This window comes from Hypomesus transpacificus, chromosome 17 (assembly GCF_021917145.1).
Source record: "Hypomesus transpacificus isolate Combined female chromosome 17, fHypTra1, whole genome shotgun sequence".
Classification (NCBI taxonomy): Eukaryota; Metazoa; Chordata; class Actinopteri; order Osmeriformes; family Osmeridae; genus Hypomesus; species Hypomesus transpacificus.
In genome coordinates, this window is record NC_061076.1 from 14356344 (window position 1) to 14374678 (window position 18335).

The 18335-nt window shown below is 38.7% G+C and overlaps 1 protein-coding gene across 6 annotated transcripts; it reads right to left on the reverse strand.

Annotated features, from left to right (window-relative positions):
• Positions 1-1529: 1529 nt before the first annotated feature.
• On the reverse strand, positions 1530-13922 carry LOC124479233 (interferon-induced very large GTPase 1-like). Of its 6 annotated transcripts, none has more exons than XM_047037867.1 (6): positions 13909-13922; positions 8501-8673; positions 8294-8351; positions 7554-8183; positions 7406-7443; positions 1530-7290 (listed from the first exon to the last, which is right to left on the reverse strand). In XM_047037867.1, the coding sequence occupies exons 2-6, from the start codon at positions 8657-8659 to the stop codon at positions 2458-2460; spliced, it is 5718 nt and encodes a 1905-aa protein (XP_046893823.1). In that variant the 5' UTR covers positions 8660-8673; positions 13909-13922; the 3' UTR covers positions 1530-2457. The 6 variants fall into 6 exon arrangements, with proteins under 6 accessions (XP_046893823.1, XP_046893820.1, XP_046893822.1 ...); XM_047037864.1 differs by lacking the exon at positions 13909-13922 and adding an exon at positions 9873-10041; XM_047037866.1 differs by lacking the exon at positions 13909-13922 and adding an exon at positions 9873-10041 and having other exon boundaries at positions 8501-9028.
• Between the last annotated feature and the right edge of the window lie 4413 nt (positions 13923-18335).

Below are 18335 nucleotides of genomic sequence, written 5' to 3' on the forward strand. Positions count from 1 at the left end.
AGTATAATTGATCAACCATCAATTAAAGTAGAGTTGATTATTCATGTCAAAAACAATGATTCCATGTTGAAGACATGGGGTAATCATTACTTATGTGTTTGTCATTTGTCACAATGTCATTTGTGGCCAATATGTGATAATTATGAGATTGCAAACATGGTCTAGGGAAGCTGTTGGCCTATGCAAGATTGTAGATATAGTCAGCACTAGAAAATAAGACAGTAAATATGTTGGATTGAGATGCTTGTATTTGTACATTGAATTGTTTAGGATGCTAGCTGGGACATGGCATGTGTGATACCATTCATATGCATGGTTTTTAACCTTGTAGTTCAATCAAGTAGTAAATATAGGACTCATATATATATATGCCTATGGAAAGTGGAGTACCAAGAAGAGTTAAAAAACAAGGCACAAGTAATTTGAGAAATAGTTGTTTTATGGGAGTTTGTTCTCCCTGCTCCTGCTCCTCACATGGATCTATAAGGTAAACATGTAAGGATTGGACAGACAACACTGAATATATGATACAATACACAATTCAGCCTCTACTTAATTTAAATAAACATTGTATGCTTTAGGCTATAAGGTAACCTAAATGTGACACTACCTTGTTGATTGGGCAGAATAATAGGCACAGAAATGGAGGGCCTTGTGAACTTCATCTCTTCAAACAAAAGCTTCCTCACCTCAATTTGGAGACGAGCCCACTTAATTTCCAAGACCTCCTATTGGTATTTAGCATCCTGTGTCGCTGATTGCAAGGTCCTAACACCGGTGTAAAACTCAGATGCAGCATAGTTTGCACGTTCACCTTATTGTCTTTACCTTCATGTAGCATCACATTGAAAAGTACTCAAATAAGTAGCCTGTAATAAATGTAAAGTTTTCTGTAACTACAGAAAATATTTTTTTGTGTACCGTAATTCGTCAAATATTTTGGTTAACGTTTTAATTTTAAAGTCTTCAAGTTGCGTCAGAAGAATCACATTTCAGTAGGCCTACAATGGACAGCGTCTTGTTAAGTGCAACTTAAGAGATACGTACGATGGTTCTCCTTACGAGCATGTTCGGGAAACGCATGTAAGAAATAACGATGGATCGTTATTTTCATCGTAGAGAACCCTCGTAACAGCTACGATCCATCGTTATCGGGAAATTAAATGTATAATCATTCTTCTAACAATGTACTAATATGTCTTCACCCAGATTGTTTAGAAGATGAAAGGAGACATGATTGAGGTGGAACTTCCTGATGGTCATGAGATTCAGTTCCCCAACCATGTGAGCCTTGATATCTGCTACGTTCGGATCAAGGGGACTTTCAGCTCAAGTCCTTAAAGATCTGCTAGGAGAAGCTACAGAGCTCTGCTATGGAATACAACCATTTGTTTGTGTTGATCCAGTAAGGTAGAATGAGAATACATTGTTAGAACTGGATCAGATCAGTGCAAGTGCCATTTTTGGTTATTATAATGTTCCTATTGTCATAAATAAAAAAAAAATGTATTGGGTTCAAAGAAGAATGAGTTTATTCAAATAGTTCAGGGTTTATAACAATTTTGACAAGACGACCCACATCATGAATCAATTCACATGAAATATTTAGAGACATGTTATTTTTACAATTTCAATAAAACAAAAGTCAATAACAACCAATCTTCATTGCAATGTTGTATTTCCCCCTAGATATTAACTAAGTTTCAAATATATCATCCATGTAACCTTCCTTTCACTCTGGACTTTATTACCCATTGATGAAGGACTCTCAATGCAACACAAACAGGACCAAAAGAGGAAATTACATAACATTCTTTATGTGAATATAAATAGTATTTCTACTTTTCAAGAACAGAAGTTCAGATATATCAGCGGTGATGGTCCACTCAGCATACGTTGGAGTTCCTTGGTTTCCAAGGAACACTCTCATTTGTCAATTTGGAAAATATTAGCCTTATCATAAATCAAGTCACATGAAATATTTAGATCATTGCTCACCACGTTTAGAGAATAATGTAAAATTTGCGTATCTTATATTTGATCATACAGTCACTCTATATTACATACTGGGGAGTCAGCATTGGACCAGGAGTTCTATAGTCTTTCCAAGGAATACTTCATAAATGAATTCACTTAAAATATTTAGAAACATGCTATTGCAGACATTTCTATTAAACAAATGGTATAACAACATATATTGTATTGTAATGGTATTTTTTCACCAAACGTCCATACTGTTTATATACATTTTTACTTAATGGATTTTGTTACCCTGCAGTCTGTGACTTGTGTATGCCATGTACAAAAAATGTAAAGAGAGCAAATATATATAATTTGTATGTAAATAGAAAGGAAGTTTCTATGTATCATCCCAGATTAATTTGGTTCATATTAACATTGAGTTTTTCTTGAATAAATGTTGGGGTGTCAGTCTCAACACAGAGGTTACATCTTTGTTTAGATTTTATTCAAGCTTTCAATAGCTTGGTCTCTAGTGTTCGTCCTCCATTCATTTGGAATTTCACCCCAGCCCTGAAATTTCTTTCCATAGTAGTTTTCCAGGTCTTTTTGAAATCGACACACAAACCACTTCCAGTATGGCAGTTCAGAAAGGTCAGAGGTGATGCTCCAGTCAGCGTACCTTGGACCACCAGTTCTATACTGTTTAAAAGGAATTGACTCATCTGAGTCATAGTTTGGTAGAAAATTACCATCACTTGCAACTGAAGATGTGCAGAAACTGGTACAAAGTTGTACTGTGCCTTCGAAGTGCCATCCAGCGAGTCCATCGGGGCGATGGAAAGAGACACTGTGATCTACCCCCTGATGCTCACTCATGGTGTTGGTGCAGATGGCCTTGCAGAAGGGACACTGTACCCAGCAGCAATCACAGAAGTGCTTGATCAGAATATCATCTGGCCTCTCCCGAAAGTTCTCCATTTTGAGTAGAGACACGTCACTGAAGCCTTGGTTTATCTCCTCGACTTTGCTTTTAAGACTTTCTTTTACCACCTCTTCAAGAAGGTCAAATTCATTAATGGCATCAAGATCTTCATATCTGTTGTTCTCAAATTTCAGCTCATCTTTCAGATGATTGGAAAATTCTTTCAACCACATTCTCCTGTCACCTTGATTAGTTTTGACAGTTTCAGTTGCTCTGTGCACAGCCTGGTTTACACAACGTTCTTTGGATTTTATATTATCTTTGATAATGCTAAGAGTTTTTACATTATTTTCTGAGAATATGTACTTGTTTACAGTCTCCCTTATAAAGGACTCAAAGTGTATCTTTGGACTCTTAATGTAGGTGATGTAACTGTCAAAGTTTTCCTTCTCCGCCAGCGACATCAGGATGTGTTTCTCTAAGTTAGACCTGTTCCCACTGAATGGTGGGTAACTGCTTTGCATCTCTTCAGCCAAATCAATGGCTGTTTTGTCATAGATGGCTTGAACCATGGATGCTTTCAATTGATTGCAAATCATTTCACCAAGGACAATCACAGATGTTGCACCTTCATAAAATCTTTTGAAAATCATGTAGTACTGTGTTTTTTTTCTGCCCAAGTAAGTAAGTGCATCATTATTGTTTTTGAATTCCCTGTAGGACTTTGACAGAAAATGTTCTGCATGCTCACATGCACGGAGTAACAGATCCACAGTGAATGTCTTTTTGAGAGCATAGTTCTTTTTCTTAGAATGAAAATCTTCCACTCTTGTTTGGACATGAACAGCTATGTTCGGCAAATAACTGTCATGGTAGCCTCTTGTGGCTGTGGGCGCCTCCTCTATCATGTTTTTTGTTTCTTTGACAACATCTTCGATAAAGGTTGTTAGCTGCTCTCCTTCTGAATATGTCAGATGGTTTTGGTTTTCCATTGTCTTATTTCTTGAAGAATTAATTCCCAAAAGTGTTTTGAAAGTACCCCATAGACTGGTTTTGTAGGATGGCCTATGCTCTTTTTCCATTTTAATTTCCTCTTTAGGGAAGAAGATGTATTCAGAATAATTTCCCAACTTACATAAGTCTAAGTATGATTTGCTTGTCTTACGCTCATGTACAAGAGCAGGTTCATTACCAATCTCTACAAGAACATGAATTATTCTTTCAGCTATGTCAATATCCTTGATGGCAGGGGTGTCTTTAGTTAATTCAACCACCCACTCTTCCCAAACACTGCTGAACTCCTTTTGAAGTTGATCTTCATCCATTGCCTCGTCTTTCAGTTTCAATGCGACCTCTTTGCTCTTTTGAAAGAGTTTGTCTTCATACAGTTTATTTTTTTCATCCAGCTTGTGGCGGGCCTCCCTCTGCTGAATTACCTCCTCCAACTTCTTTTTGGACCCCCTCACAAGTTCTTCACGAAGCTCACCTATTTTGCATTCAAATCTTCCTTGCCACTGAACCAATATGTCTTTATCTGTCTCCTCCTCAAAGTGCTTTTTCATGGCTTCTTGCACTTTGTCACAAGTCTTCCTCATTTTTGCTACAAGGTAAGATTGATCAACTTTGTGGAGCTCTCCATTTTCAATTCTGTTGTGAAGTTGGTTTTCAATGGTCAGCATTGCACTCCTGAGTGCCCAAGTCCATTTTCTATACTGAACCTCAAGTTTTCGATACACTGCGATTTCAAGTGTGTTTTTGAAACTAAAAACAAAATTTTCATTCAGCAGTGCATTCCAAAGATCTTCAACTCGGGTCTGGAATGCTGATAACTTCATGACAGTTGACTTTGAAGTTTTGGACAGAATCATGTTCTTCAACTCCTGTACATTTTCACTGTAACGTGGATTGGGTGGAGCCATTGGTGGGCTGCCCTCCCAAAGCTGGGAAAAATATTTAACGTCTCTTTTTATGTCAAAGGTAATGATTTCACTGAAGCACTCTGCATCACACCCCTCTTCTTTGGCTGCCAACTGAGTCATCTCATCCAGTTTCTCCTGTAGGCGCCTTTTGCCTTCCATGTTTTTCTCTCCAGCAGTGATGTCTCCGACGTTCTGATGCACAAACACACAGCTTGGAGAGAATCTGACCTTCTTCATCCTCATGAAGGCCTGGACAGCAATCTGTAGGATGTCCTGCATCTCTGCTGGGTTCTCTCCAAAGATGTTAATCACGGTCATGTTTCCAAGGCCAATCACAAATGTTGCCAGCTCATTGTCATGGTGAACGGTTGCCTTTCCTGCAAGTTCGAGAGCCCTGAGTCCTTCAGTGTCAATAACAAGAACATAATCAAATGGAAAGTCTTTTTTCATCTCTTTTGTTAACCTCACAAGCTGCATGAAAGCACCTCTGGTGCACCTTCCAGCACTAACGGCAAATTGCAGTCCGAACATTGCATTCAGCATTGTAGATTTCCCAGTGCTTTGGATTCCTAAGATAGACAGAACAAAGACTCTGGGATCATTTACTTTCCTAATGACCTCATCCAAAACACTCTTGATCCATGTCAAAGGCACATGACCTGCATCACCATCCATCAGCTCCATTGGATGTCCAGATATCATAAGATCTGCAGCCATCTCAGGAAGGTAAGAGAAGTTAATATCAGCTATTCGCCCTCTTGGAACAGACACATGTGCTTCGTAAATTTGTCCCACTTCCCGCCAGATATGCTCAAAGCCAACAGTTGCCGATTGCAGCTTCTCAGATATTTCTTCCAATTCCAATTGCTTTTTTTTGAGTTGTACTGATTTGTCATGTTTCTTTTTTAAGGCCAATACCTCTGACCACTTTTCATCGTATCTATGATGAAGCTCTGAAAGCTCATTTGTGGAGAGATCGTCCAACAAGATCATTATCCATTTCAGGAAATACTTTCTCTCTTCTGATCCCAGAGAGCGCAAGTTTGTGAGAAACAACTTCATCAGTTCACTGAAGGATACGTCTTGTTGTTGGTATCGAATTTTGTTCAATTCATTATGTTTTTTGCTTTTTTCCATCTCAACGTTTCCCTGAAGGCGATAAAGGTCTTTGTTCTTTCTACACCAGTCATGCCACAATCTATCTTGACATGGAAGGAATGTGTCTTTAATTTCAGAGAGTGCCTTAACCTTAAGCAGATCCTTAATCTCCAAAGCTGCATTTTTTCCTGTTTGGCAAACGTGATCATTTTCATCTAGCCTAAATCCTGACTGTTTTGCCACTTCTTCAAGATTGAAGGTTAAAAACAGTGGGGAAAGAGTCTTGCGGATAATATCCGTCAGTTCTTCAGATACCTCTGACTGATTTCTGTCTCTCAAACCAATTCTGTATTTTCCAGGTTTGAACTCAGAAGCAACAAAGTCATCATCAGTGAGGAGACAGATGAGAGGTTTAGGAGACATGACAAGATCTTGCACAATGGCTACCCTTTTGTCATCTTTACCAAGACTTGGTAAAAGAACAACATTGACTGAGGAGTATTCAGTCAAAAAGTCCCGTTGCTTTTCATGGACAACAGCATCGCCACGTAGATTACAGAATGCAACACAGTCAGTAAAAGCATCATCGGTCTTTCCAGCAGGATAGTACCAAGCGATTTCTGCCACACCGTCCATTAGAATGCGGGTTTTGGTGCTGCCAGGGCAGTCTCTATGGAAAAATGTGCTGTGACGCTGGTTTATCAAGTTGTTCATCAGCTGAGACTTTGATGAAGACACAGATCCAAGTCGAAAGAATGCGATCATTGGGGTCTGTGCTTTATATATGGGCATACTTTTGCTAGTGATCCCATTTAATTTGCTTGTTGATTTCCAGCTTTTTCCAATCTGCCTGAATGTCCAAAGGGGAAACTCAATCTCCTGTGTGAATAGGTCAGGAACAAGCAAAGGCAAGGCATACTGACATGCTGAGAGTTTAGTGACCATGTATTGTCTAAGGAAACTGTCAGAGCAGTGAAATACAGCCATCTGGACATCTATTGGGTGAACATGGGAGTGTTTGTCTGTAGAGTCACTTTGTTCTCTCTCACTGAAAAGAGCATCATACACATTTGTATCTCTATCAGCAGTTAAAGTATGATTTATGGACTTCATCTCACTTTCGTCTTTTTTAACAGGAATGTATCTGGCTCTGTAGTCTAACAGAAACAACTTCTGCAGGAAGGTATGCGCTAAGTCCTTCTCTGACTTGGTCTCATGTTGGTGTTTTGAGGATGGGCCAATGTTGAGGAAGTCAGCTGTTGTCAACTTATATTCATGTTTGTGTTGTAGTTGAAGTCTGTCCATCAGTGTCTCTATGTTTGCTAGTCGTTCCTTCTCTGAGTCAACCATGTCACCTGAAGTGTCCTCCATTTGTGGTGTTTCTTTTCCCTTGGAATACAATAAAGTACGTGTTCACATTTAAGTCATGACATTACAGAAATGTCAATGGAAATACATATATGGAGAAAACCTCCTATCACCATTACTTCGTTTTTTTTGTTACCTTGTCACTGATGTCAACAGCCTCTTCATTCATGTCACCTGAGAAATTTAACAAGGGACAGAGATGGAAAAAGGTGATGGAATGCTAATTCAATGTAACTGCTAATTTTACTACAACAATATGGTTTAAATAGATTATGAAGGCATACCTGATTCATCTCTCTCTTCTTGTTCCGTTGTCTGCCTGCTCACTTCATCAAACATTTCTCCACTGTAGCAGCCGGGGGGGGTTTCAGAGACCATAAGGTTTATTTTGTCTAGCAATGACTCCATCTCTAAGGGATCATTCATGCCCCGTTGGCAGGTGTGATATCTATCTCTGCATGTCTCTATCAGATGCTTTAAGTCACTGTGGGCTCTCAATTCATCCAACACACTGATGCAGTCTTGCTGATTATCACAGGTAAAAACAGGAATGACAAAGGCAAGAGATTTTTCTCCCAGCTTTCTTTTGAGCCACTGTGCTCCTCTCCTGAGAGAATCAATATGCTGACTCAGCGTTGAGAGTAAAAGGAAGGCATGGATTCCTTGCTCATGAGCGACCTGACCAAGGTAACTCTCTAATGACACCTGGTCAACCCGTTCTGTGGTCTGTAAGCCCAGCATATTGATAATAGAGACATGACGGCCACACAAATCATACAGTCGCAGTGCAGTATGTGAGCACCCAGCCGCTGCCATAGGGGTTAACTGTCTGTCATGTGTGAGGAGTAGATTCTGAGAGTTCATCTCTACAGAGCCAGTGTCGCCAATTAACACAACTGTTAATTCAGGTGTCCCTGGAAAAAACACAAATCATATTTACTAATTCATGAGACTTATGTATTAAGTATTATGTGTCTGTAAATAGTTTTATGATAAAAATGATGAAGAGAACAGGTTATCATACCTGTTGGAGTAGCTTGTGGGTCACTGAATTCACTCTCATTGTTTATGATTTCAGTAGCCTGGTAATCAACCCCAAAAAAAGAATGGCTGTGAATTGTATGCATTATCTTATGTTTGATAGGCATAATGCAAAATTCAAGATTGGTTTAATTGTTGTTATTTTCCAACCCACTATGACTTGGCTGCATATAATTCTCTGCATTCTTACCTCTTCTTTGCTGTCCATACCAACATTGTCCTTGGTTCCCATTTCCCCCAAGATTTGAGGACTAGGGTCTGAGAGCTGTGGCTCCGGAAAATCCTGCTCTTGTTGATTGATAGTGACACCAGGTGTCTTTGTTAAGCTCTCATGTTTTGAATCATCCATGTTTCCTGGATCATCTTTATGACAAAGAGAAACTGATTAAAAAAAACATATATTTTGGATCTCTGTTATCTATTTCTATATTTAGTTCATTTTGTATTAAGGCTGGTTTATACTACAGCACGTCGAGTAAAGAAGTATGAACCAGCTTTTAGTTTCTAGCCATGGAGAACATATGTCATATGTACTTATTGTCATAACACATAACACATTAAGACATAACTGTCTTATCTGTCTGTAACATGTTTGATGATAAAAATGATGAAGAGAACAAGTTATCATACCTGTTTGACTAGCTTGAGGGGAACAAGGATGTTGATGGTCACTGAATTCACCCTCATTGTTTGTGATTTCAGTAGCCTGGTAATCAATCTGAAAAAGGCTGGTTTATACTCCAGCACATCGAGTAGGCTAACAGAGTATGAACCAGCTTTTAGTTGCTAGTCTCAGTGTATCTATTATCAGATTTTTATAGTTTAAAGTGTTCTGATGGATAAACTGCTTAGTTTACATGACGTGTTGATACACGTTATTGATATATTGTTAATATGTATGTTCCTCAAGAATCAACTGTTTTCTGCCATCTTTTAACATTGAAGTTAGAGGTGCCAAATGTCTGGTCTTTAAACTGTAGGAGGGGCAACAACTACGCTCTAATACTCAACATTACATCCATTTATTTATTTTGGCCATAGTTTCTAAACAGTCCAATGGTTGAGAATTAAAGATGACATTTTGTAATAAACTCTGAACACAAATGAAGGGTAACGCCTCAACTGCCAGTAATCGGTTGGATAAGTATTTGTTTCCTCATAACATTCTCCAATCACTATATGAACTTGTTTGTCAACAGTGCTTGCACTGGGAATATCTTGAATATCTATATCTATGAACCTAAGCCTAGAGTGCTTAAATTTGATTATTTCAACTGTTTTATGGTCAGACTTGGCAATTGCATGCTTTTCAAAACGTATTTAATGATTGTGTTGATGTTCATTTTTAACATTATTTAATTATCTGTGATTTTAATTTAACACAATTTGATTATGCTGACACTCTTGTTACAAAAAATGACTTTCTTGCAAATGCACCAAATTTAGTATGAATGTCTGTTCAGGGATGGTACATAGTTAAAATAGACCCAATGTATAAATTGTGTTGTTCATTATTAATACAAGGGTAATTGAATGACAAAACACATGACAGGTGTACTTACTGTGTTTACAATAATAATGTCCTTATTTTAAATCCTTGTCATAGATAAAACGGTGAAAAATTAAATGAGAAAAAACATGGCAATATTCATAGATGTTCTTTCTTAAATTTAAAAGAGTAAGTTGAGTTGTCCTCTGGCTAAGTACTCTTTTTCAGTTTGAAGGATCACATGATCCATCACAAACTGAAACTTAATAGAACCTCTGGACACAAATGTAAGGTAACACCTTAACTGCCAGTAATTGGTTGGAAAAGAATGTTTCCTCATAACATTCTCCAATCACTGTATGAACTTGTTTGTCCACAGTGCTTGCACTCATAATATCTTTCTGGGCACTAACTGAACCTAAGACTACAGTGCTAAAATAAGATTATTTAAACAGTTTTATGGTCAGACGTGGCAATTGCATGCTTATTAGCAACACCATGCTTAAATATGAACACCATTTAATTGTGTGTGATTGTAAATTAAACAGCAAATGTTTACTCCTCAAAGCAAACGCTTTGTCGCCTCGATTTGTTAAAACGATTTGTTTGTAAAACCTCGACCTACGGTCTCGGTTAACAAACGTTTTAACAAATCTCGGTTTACAAAGGTGTTTGCAGACCTGTCGAAGAGTAAACATTTGGTTTCTTATATACTACAACACTACGTAGGAAGATCCCAATCAAACACGTCGAATCTGGAGCAGACGCCATGTTGTCAGAGCAATCGGCTGCACTTGCACTGGTGACGTCACTACATCTCCAAGGCAACATATCAACAACTGTGGAGTTTCAATAACAAAATATATCTCTATAAAAATAGGAAATAAATCTTTATTTCGTGAACAGAACAACTATGGCTGAGATATCACAGAAATTAACTTTTGTATTATGATATACTTATTATTATTTTTGTAAACGTTTATTTCTGGTAAAAATTTAAGGTGATGTTTGAACGGTTGGTGAAGTTCATGGGTGGCATGAACGATTGTGGATACTTCACATTCCTCACGTTTTGGACATTCTGCACATTCTGCACAGCCATCTGGGGGTCCACTGGGTTGGGCATCGGACAGCTTGTAGTGTGCCCCATATTTTGCTGTTTTACAGCAATGTAGAAGTCTCTCAAAATATCAGGAAGCTGAGCGTGGGATTGCCTCTTCATTTGGCAAGTCTTTTCATTTGGCAAGTCTTTCTCCAAAATAAATTCAGAGAATACATACATTATAGAGTATCCGCAGAATGTTTTTAGTCGCTGTCTTTGTATTTGAGCTATTTCTTTTTCTTTCAACCAGAATTCGTTTTCTGTCTGCTTCGGATACTTCTTTAAAACGGGAAGCGATTGCCGGGCGTTCGCGGACCTGTGCAAAAACCATATTTGGTTGTTTTAGGGTTTTCTAAGGCAATTCAGGCTACTTTGTTGCCGAGCAGATATCACATCGTTAGGTCAATTGCTACATCTCCAAAGCAACCGCTTGTTGCTACGTCCGCAAAAATGCAAAAACTCTGCTTCGCGTCGTGCCTAACAACTCCCCTTACCTGTTCTAAAATCAGCGTAAACCACGGCCTCTTGGGGCTTATTGCTTTTCTAAAACTGCAAAGACAAATATTTGATATGGTTTCATCAATAAAAACAATTAGAAAACAAAACAGTTTAATAATAAACCGTAATTCTTCCGCTACTACAAAGTATAGTTCCTACATAAATCGTTGCCACGCAACAGCCAGATGGACTTCTTTGCCGTCTTTTTCAATTTGAAATATTCGATGCGCAGTAATATGCAATGTTAAAGAATGTTATGAGGACAACCTGTGAGGTTATGCTGGATTTTACAATGGCATGGAACGCAATATAGCCAATCACAATCAAGGATGAGAACAACCAGTTTTAGAAAAACGTTTATACCATGGTCTGGGTGAATACTTAATTCTGCTTGGCTGCAGGGGTGTACATTTCTTAATTCTTATTTATTAAGGAATCCCATTAGTCTACACCATGGTGTAGACTATTCTTCCTGGGGTCCAGGCAAAAAAATATTACAATACAATATAAATACATAAAATGCAGTACAGCATGATCAATTATCACAAAAACACAGACTTAGAAAACAACATTTACATTAAAAGTAAAATAATACCTAAAATCCCTTAAACACCTAAAATAATAATCTAATCTACTATAATTTCCTTTGTAATTATAGCTGCCTTAAGTTTCATTTTGAAATCACATTTATTTTGTGTTAGAGTCACATATGAGGGGAGCACATTCCAGTATGCAATGGCTCTGTACATTACTGTTTTTTTAAGTGCATTGGTTCTGGGTAGAGGAAAATTAAAGTGACCACTAATTGCCTGTCTAGTGTTATAACCATGTCTCTCATTTGCAGGTGATAACTGTAAATACAAACTGACAGGTTTCTGTGAGAAATACACATTATTTAAAAACAGAATAAGGCTACATGCCAGTCTTTCATCCACCCTCATCCATGACAGCCTGTCGTGCATAACATCCACACTACTCCTAACAGAGCAGTGAAGTGCCAGTCTTGCAGCTCTGTTCTGAGCAAGCTGAAGTTTACTGAGTTCTTGCTTTGATGCACTAGACCAAATCACAGGACAGTAGTCCAGATTTGACAGAATTAGAGATTGTATGACTAGTCTTATTGTTGTGTTAGTTAGCAGATGAGCACTCCTTCTAATGGCATAAATACCATTAATCATTCTCACTGTATTATTAATCTGAGTGGACCATGACAGTGTTTCGTCAATAGTGACACCCAACAGTTTAACTTCTTTAACCTGTTCCATAGCAACACCCTTTAAAGGGGCCCTCCCTTTACATTATAGGGTGATAACGGACACCTACTGCGTCATTGCAGAAAAACTGTATTTTCACCGTTCTAAATTATTCCGCTGGCTACACAGGAGCCTGTACAAAATATCTTAAATAAGTAACCATAACAACAGTGACGTAGTCAAAGCCTCCATTTACAATTGTGAAAGACTTTAACAAGCTAACTTGTATTTACAACAAAGAGAGACTTCAATATTTATTTTAACCTAGGCTATTTGAAAAATGTTTCTTTTCTGAATGTAGTGTGTCAGTGTCACGTAACCGCTCATCTCACATCCCATTCTCTATTCACCTCGCCAGGGCCGGATTAATACATTTTGAGGCCCGGGGCTAATCAGGATGAGGCCCCTATATCGCCCCGACGCACATCATGACACGCACACAAACCCACGCCAGGTGCACTGACACATCAGTGCTTTAAAGTCCACAGAACCACTCTATAAATATGATCAGTTTAAATATGTGACATCATCACATCAGTGATATTAAAAGGTCCGTTTTCTGCTCTTTCTCAATGCAAACTCATCAATGAGCTCTTCAAAGTAGAGAAGAAGTTGAAAGAAAGGAAAGAAGTTGGCACAGTATGTCATGCTCTATTGCACCGAATCCAGGATTCGGTCGAATATTGGGCTTTTGGACGGGATTCGGTTTCGGCCGAACCTTACATTTTTTCCCACCGAACCCGAACCCTATATATACGCTTGCACTGCGCCGGTTACGCTGATCGAAATAATGACGCCGCCGTTGAATACGGGAATGTGTTTACGTAGGCCTAGCAAGGTGGTCCGTTCAAGGTAGTATGATGAGAGAAAGTTAAAATGGAACTCGTAAGCAGAAAAAGTGTTGTGTGCAGTGGCGATTTCTTTAAGACTGCAAGGGCCCTGAAATAAAAAATAAACTGAATTACATTTGGTGCTTAACCCGTTACCCGAACCTAATAGTCAAGGTTTTGATATGAAGTGAAATCGGAACTTCACATTAAAAATGTTTACTTTAATTTCAGTGCAAAATAGTTTTTTTTAGCTTTATGTAGCCTAGCCTAATATGAACATTACGTTGGAGTCATATTCTTAACTAAATTTTCCAGAAAATACAACCCAAATGTTTACCTGAAAGATTCAGGGCTTTTGAGAAAACATATTGTTCCCACCCTTGCAGGAACCTTGATTTATGAAGTGACAGATCTTTCTTTTTTTACCTGGCTTTTTCAGTTGTTCCTCCTGGCATCTTTTCCCCTTCCATTTTATTCTTCTCTGGACTGCATGATTGACAACGATTTTGTACTATAAAAAATCGCCGAAGCTATTCGAGTTTAGTCCCATCGCAGATTTTGGATACACTCTCTGCTTTCCTTTACCGGACATTTTTGCACGTTATTTTTGTTTTCACTCTGAATTTTTCTAATGTAATGCGCAGTGCCGTTGACTCATTCGACATCGGGCAACCTGAGGCCCCCCTGGTGGCGAGGCCCGGGACTGCAGCCCCTAAAGCCCATTGTATTAATCCGGCCCTGCACCTCGCTAGTCAATCTACTTCAGACAGGCTGCGTCCAACACGACAGTAGCAGCAACTCTACACATTTTTTTCTTAAACATCTTGATTTTATTTGGGGACAATGACATGGCTCGATAGCTGGCTAGTCTTGTTGTTAAACATACTGTCAAATTATAATCACTGTTTGGAGAAAATGCCAACTTTGATGCGATCATCTCACATCCATTTGCTATTCAACTCGCTCCACAGGCTGCGGCCATACTGTAGCCTAGTATTTGGCGATATTGTTTGTGAAAATCTTGATATTGATTTTGGGACAGTGACATGGCTGGTTAGCTAGCAAATCTTATTGTCAAACATACTGTAAAATTATATTTACTGTTTGTCAACCGTACACAATGTTATTGCCTTTGAATTCTGCTAGCATAACGTTAGCTTTTGGGCTAATAGCTCAGCCAAAGGAACGCCGGTGTTGGTTCTATGAGCTGAGCGGACTATAAATATCAGAGTTGGCTAACGTTGAAAAATGTTAGATTTCCATTGCAAAACGCCTTAAAACATAAATTAATGTTTGTAAAAAACGCGTCGTCGGACGGTTCACGCCTCCGCATCCATTATCAGATGATATTGGACACCTTGTCGGGCATTATCCCTTACTTATTTACCTCTGCGAACATTCGGGAGGTCAATAAACTAATACGCTGTGGACCAATAGGAACAGCGTATTAGTCCAATTATTACACTTAAGCAATAAGATACGAGAGGCAGTACTTTATCGCCAATAAAGTACGTGTTCAAGGGTGTTGTTAGCAAACGGCAAACCCTGGAACACGTACTTTATTGGCGATAAAGTACTGCCTCGAGTACCTTTTTGCTTTTATAATACGGTTGCCAGCGAAATTGTAAATAGTAAATAAATAGTAAGCTGCCTTTCAGCACAAAATAGTTATAGACAACAAACATTGTGTATCGCATTTCAGTAGCCGAGAGAAAATAGTCCCTGTAAACAGTGGCTGTTGCTATGCAACGGATAAACAGCACTGTGAACTACACGTTTGTTAGCCTAGCTAGATCTCGCACCATCTCATTCATTCAATGCTCATTTTATAAAAGCTGCCTTTAAAATAACAATGACAATGGGACACTTTCAATAAAATAATATGTAATGTAAACAGTAGGCCTAAACATTCTAAATCAATCATTAATGTTTCGTAGGCACTGGGTATATGGTAGCTAGCTAGACTACATATGCTGTAAACAAGTTACGAGTGACTTGAGACTCGATAGACGAACATTAGGCTGTTGTTAAGGTTAGCTTATGTTGATTTTACGGTGGCCCTGAAGTGCAAATGACACCCCCTAATATGAGTACATCCCCCAAATGAAAACACTCCCCCCAAATACGAGTCAACTCCCCCCAAATCGGATGACTTGTTCACCTCCCCCCAAAAATGAAAATACTCCCCCCCAATACGAGTCAACTCCCCCCAAATCGGATGATTTGTTCACCTCCCCCCAATACAAAAACGCGCTCCCCCCCCAATACGAGTCAACTCCCCCCAAATCGGATGACTTGTTCACCTCCCCCCAATACAAAAACGCGCTCCCCCAAATGGAAAACGACATTACATTAACTCAAAAACACATTACATTAACTCTGAACGGAAAGGGTAGGTACTACACTTTAGCGCTGATTGGGTGCAGTAGGCTAACTAACAAGAAATAAGAAATTGATCGACAGAAGTACAAAATGCAATAGCCTGGCAGAGTTACGTGCACCAGAACATTTGTTTGGCTATCGAAGAATGTAGCAAATAGTAGGCTTCTTAGGCAAAAGTATTTCGAGTTAAATGTAAAAATCGATAGCCAAACAACTATCCTGGTCCACGTAACTCTGTCATTGTGGCATTTCATTCTTCTGTAGTGGACTATTATTTTTCTTCTGAAAAGTCCTGATTCCTTCAACTGAGTTTTTAGCGTGCGCATAGGCTAGGCTACTTATATTGTGAAACGTTAACAGCAGATCTAAGATTATTTCATAGGAATGACCCTGATTAAAATAAAGAGTAGTGTAATGACTCTGAATTGTAAACATTAATGTTTCCTCTTTCCTTCAAATCAAAACGATTAATTTCATGATAATGACGCTGGAGTTACGTGGACTAGTTGTTTGGCTATCGATGTTTACGTTTAACACTGCAATTTATGCTTTTGCATACATAGCCTATGTTACATGCTTCGATACCCAAATAAATGTCCTGGTGCACGTAACTCTGTCAGGCTATTGCATTTTGTACTTCTGTCAATCAATTTCTTATTTCTTGTCAGTTAGCCTACTGCATCCAATCAGCGCTAAAGTGTAGTACCTACCCTTTCCGTTCAGAGTTAATGTAATGTGTTTTTGAGTTAATGTAATGTCGTTTTCCATTTAGGGGAGCGCGTTTTTGTATTGGGGGGAGGTGGACAAGTCATCCGATTTGGGGGGAGTTGACTCGTATTGGGGGGGGGGGGGGGCGTTTTTGTATTGGGGGGAGGTGAACAAGTCATCCGATTTGGGGGGAGTTGTCTCGTATTGGGGGGGAGTATTTTCATTTTTGGGTGGAGGTGAACAAGTCATCCGATTTGGGGGGAGTTGACTCGTATTGGGGGGGAGTATTTTCATTTAGGGGATGTACTCACATTAGGGGGTGTCATTTGCACTTCAGGGCCACCGTATGATTTGGATATCTCCATTAATTGTGCATCCGTGGAAAACTTTGTTTTAAGAAGCCAAAACCAGGTCATGTAATTGCGTGGCTACGAAGCTCAAATTAAAAGTGGATGTCTAGTAAACAACTAATGGCTAGACCTGAGCATCCGTCCACCGTTTCAGTAGTTAGACCAGCTAGTTTAAACTGATAGCAAGGGACAGTGCAATATTATTGCTCAAAAATTAACCGAACGTTGCTAATCTAGCTTGCTAACCAATAAATTGCTGCACACCACTACTTATAGACAGTCTTTTTCTTCTGCAACATTTTTGTTATTTTGAGTGCGCACTAATATGGAACGCTCCCGTTTTAAGGTAAATGTAATAAGGCTCTGCACAGTACTTTAAACTCAATAAAGCACACCCCGTGACTCACTCTCAACCAATCAGAATACTTGATTTCAACCACCCGTATTATAATTGTATATAAGAAACACTATTGCTGACACTCTTGATACAAAACCGTCAATTTCTTGCAAATGCGCCACATTCAGTATGCATGTCTGTTCAGGGATGTTTCATAGTTAAAATAAACCCAATGTATAAAATGTGGTGTTCATTAAAATAATATGTTAATTCAAGTACAAAACACACCACGGGTGTACACACTGTGTTTGCAATGTTAATGTCCTTATTTTAAATCCTTATCTATAAAACAGTGAAAGATGGAATCTGAAAAAAAAACATGGCAATGTTAAAAGGTGTTCATTTTGTAAGGTTGATATGAAAAAATAATTGAATTTCAGTTGAATGGCATTGGGTTAGTCTACAGTATGTGATCATTTAAGTAAAACATCTGACACAAAGCCCTCCTCCCTTAGACTCCTACTTGACTGCCACCTCGCCTACCAATAACCTGTTTATCAAGTTTAAGTTTCCTCATAACTAGGTTTACTGGAAACTCTTAATTACCTTGTTTGTTTGCAGCACTTTAACTCACACATTCTCTTTCTAGACCTGAACCATGTGTGCTGATTTATAGATAGAAATTAGATTTCTTCTGTGTTGTCATATACACATAAAACATAATAAACACATGCTTATGAAAACATACTTTAAATATCGCTGCAAGCAATATTATAAAAATGTACATTGTAGAAGATCGAGAGTTGGACAAGAGAGCAAAACTACTTCATGTTTGGCCAACAACAATAGGCTGAGTGGGGATTTGAACTCATGAGCATAAGGTTACAAATTAGTCTCTCTTACCCCTTTTCCACAAACAACGCATTTTGGGTGACGATTCGAAGCCGGTGCCTAATCGCGAACCAGTTCATCCTCTTTCGACAGACTGGGAACCGGAAAAGTGGTTCGTACGTGGTTCGTACGTGGTTCGCAACGAGCACCACTTCGGAGCTGGTCTAGTTTACGAACCAACAAAG

Excerpts from the sequence above, each read along its gene's own strand:
- LOC124479233 (XM_047037867.1), bottom strand. The coding sequence starts at position 8,659 with ATGGATGATTCAAAACATGAGAGCTTAACAAAGACACCTGGTGTCACT. Across the intron at positions 8,184-8,293 it reads CCCACAAGCTACTCCAACAG|GGACACCTGAATTAACAGTT; the intron begins GTATGATAACCT and ends TGTTTTTTCCAG. Across the intron at positions 7,444-7,553 it reads AGAAGAGAGAGATGAATCAG|GTGACATGAATGAAGAGGCT; the intron begins GTATGCCTTCAT and ends TAAATTTCTCAG.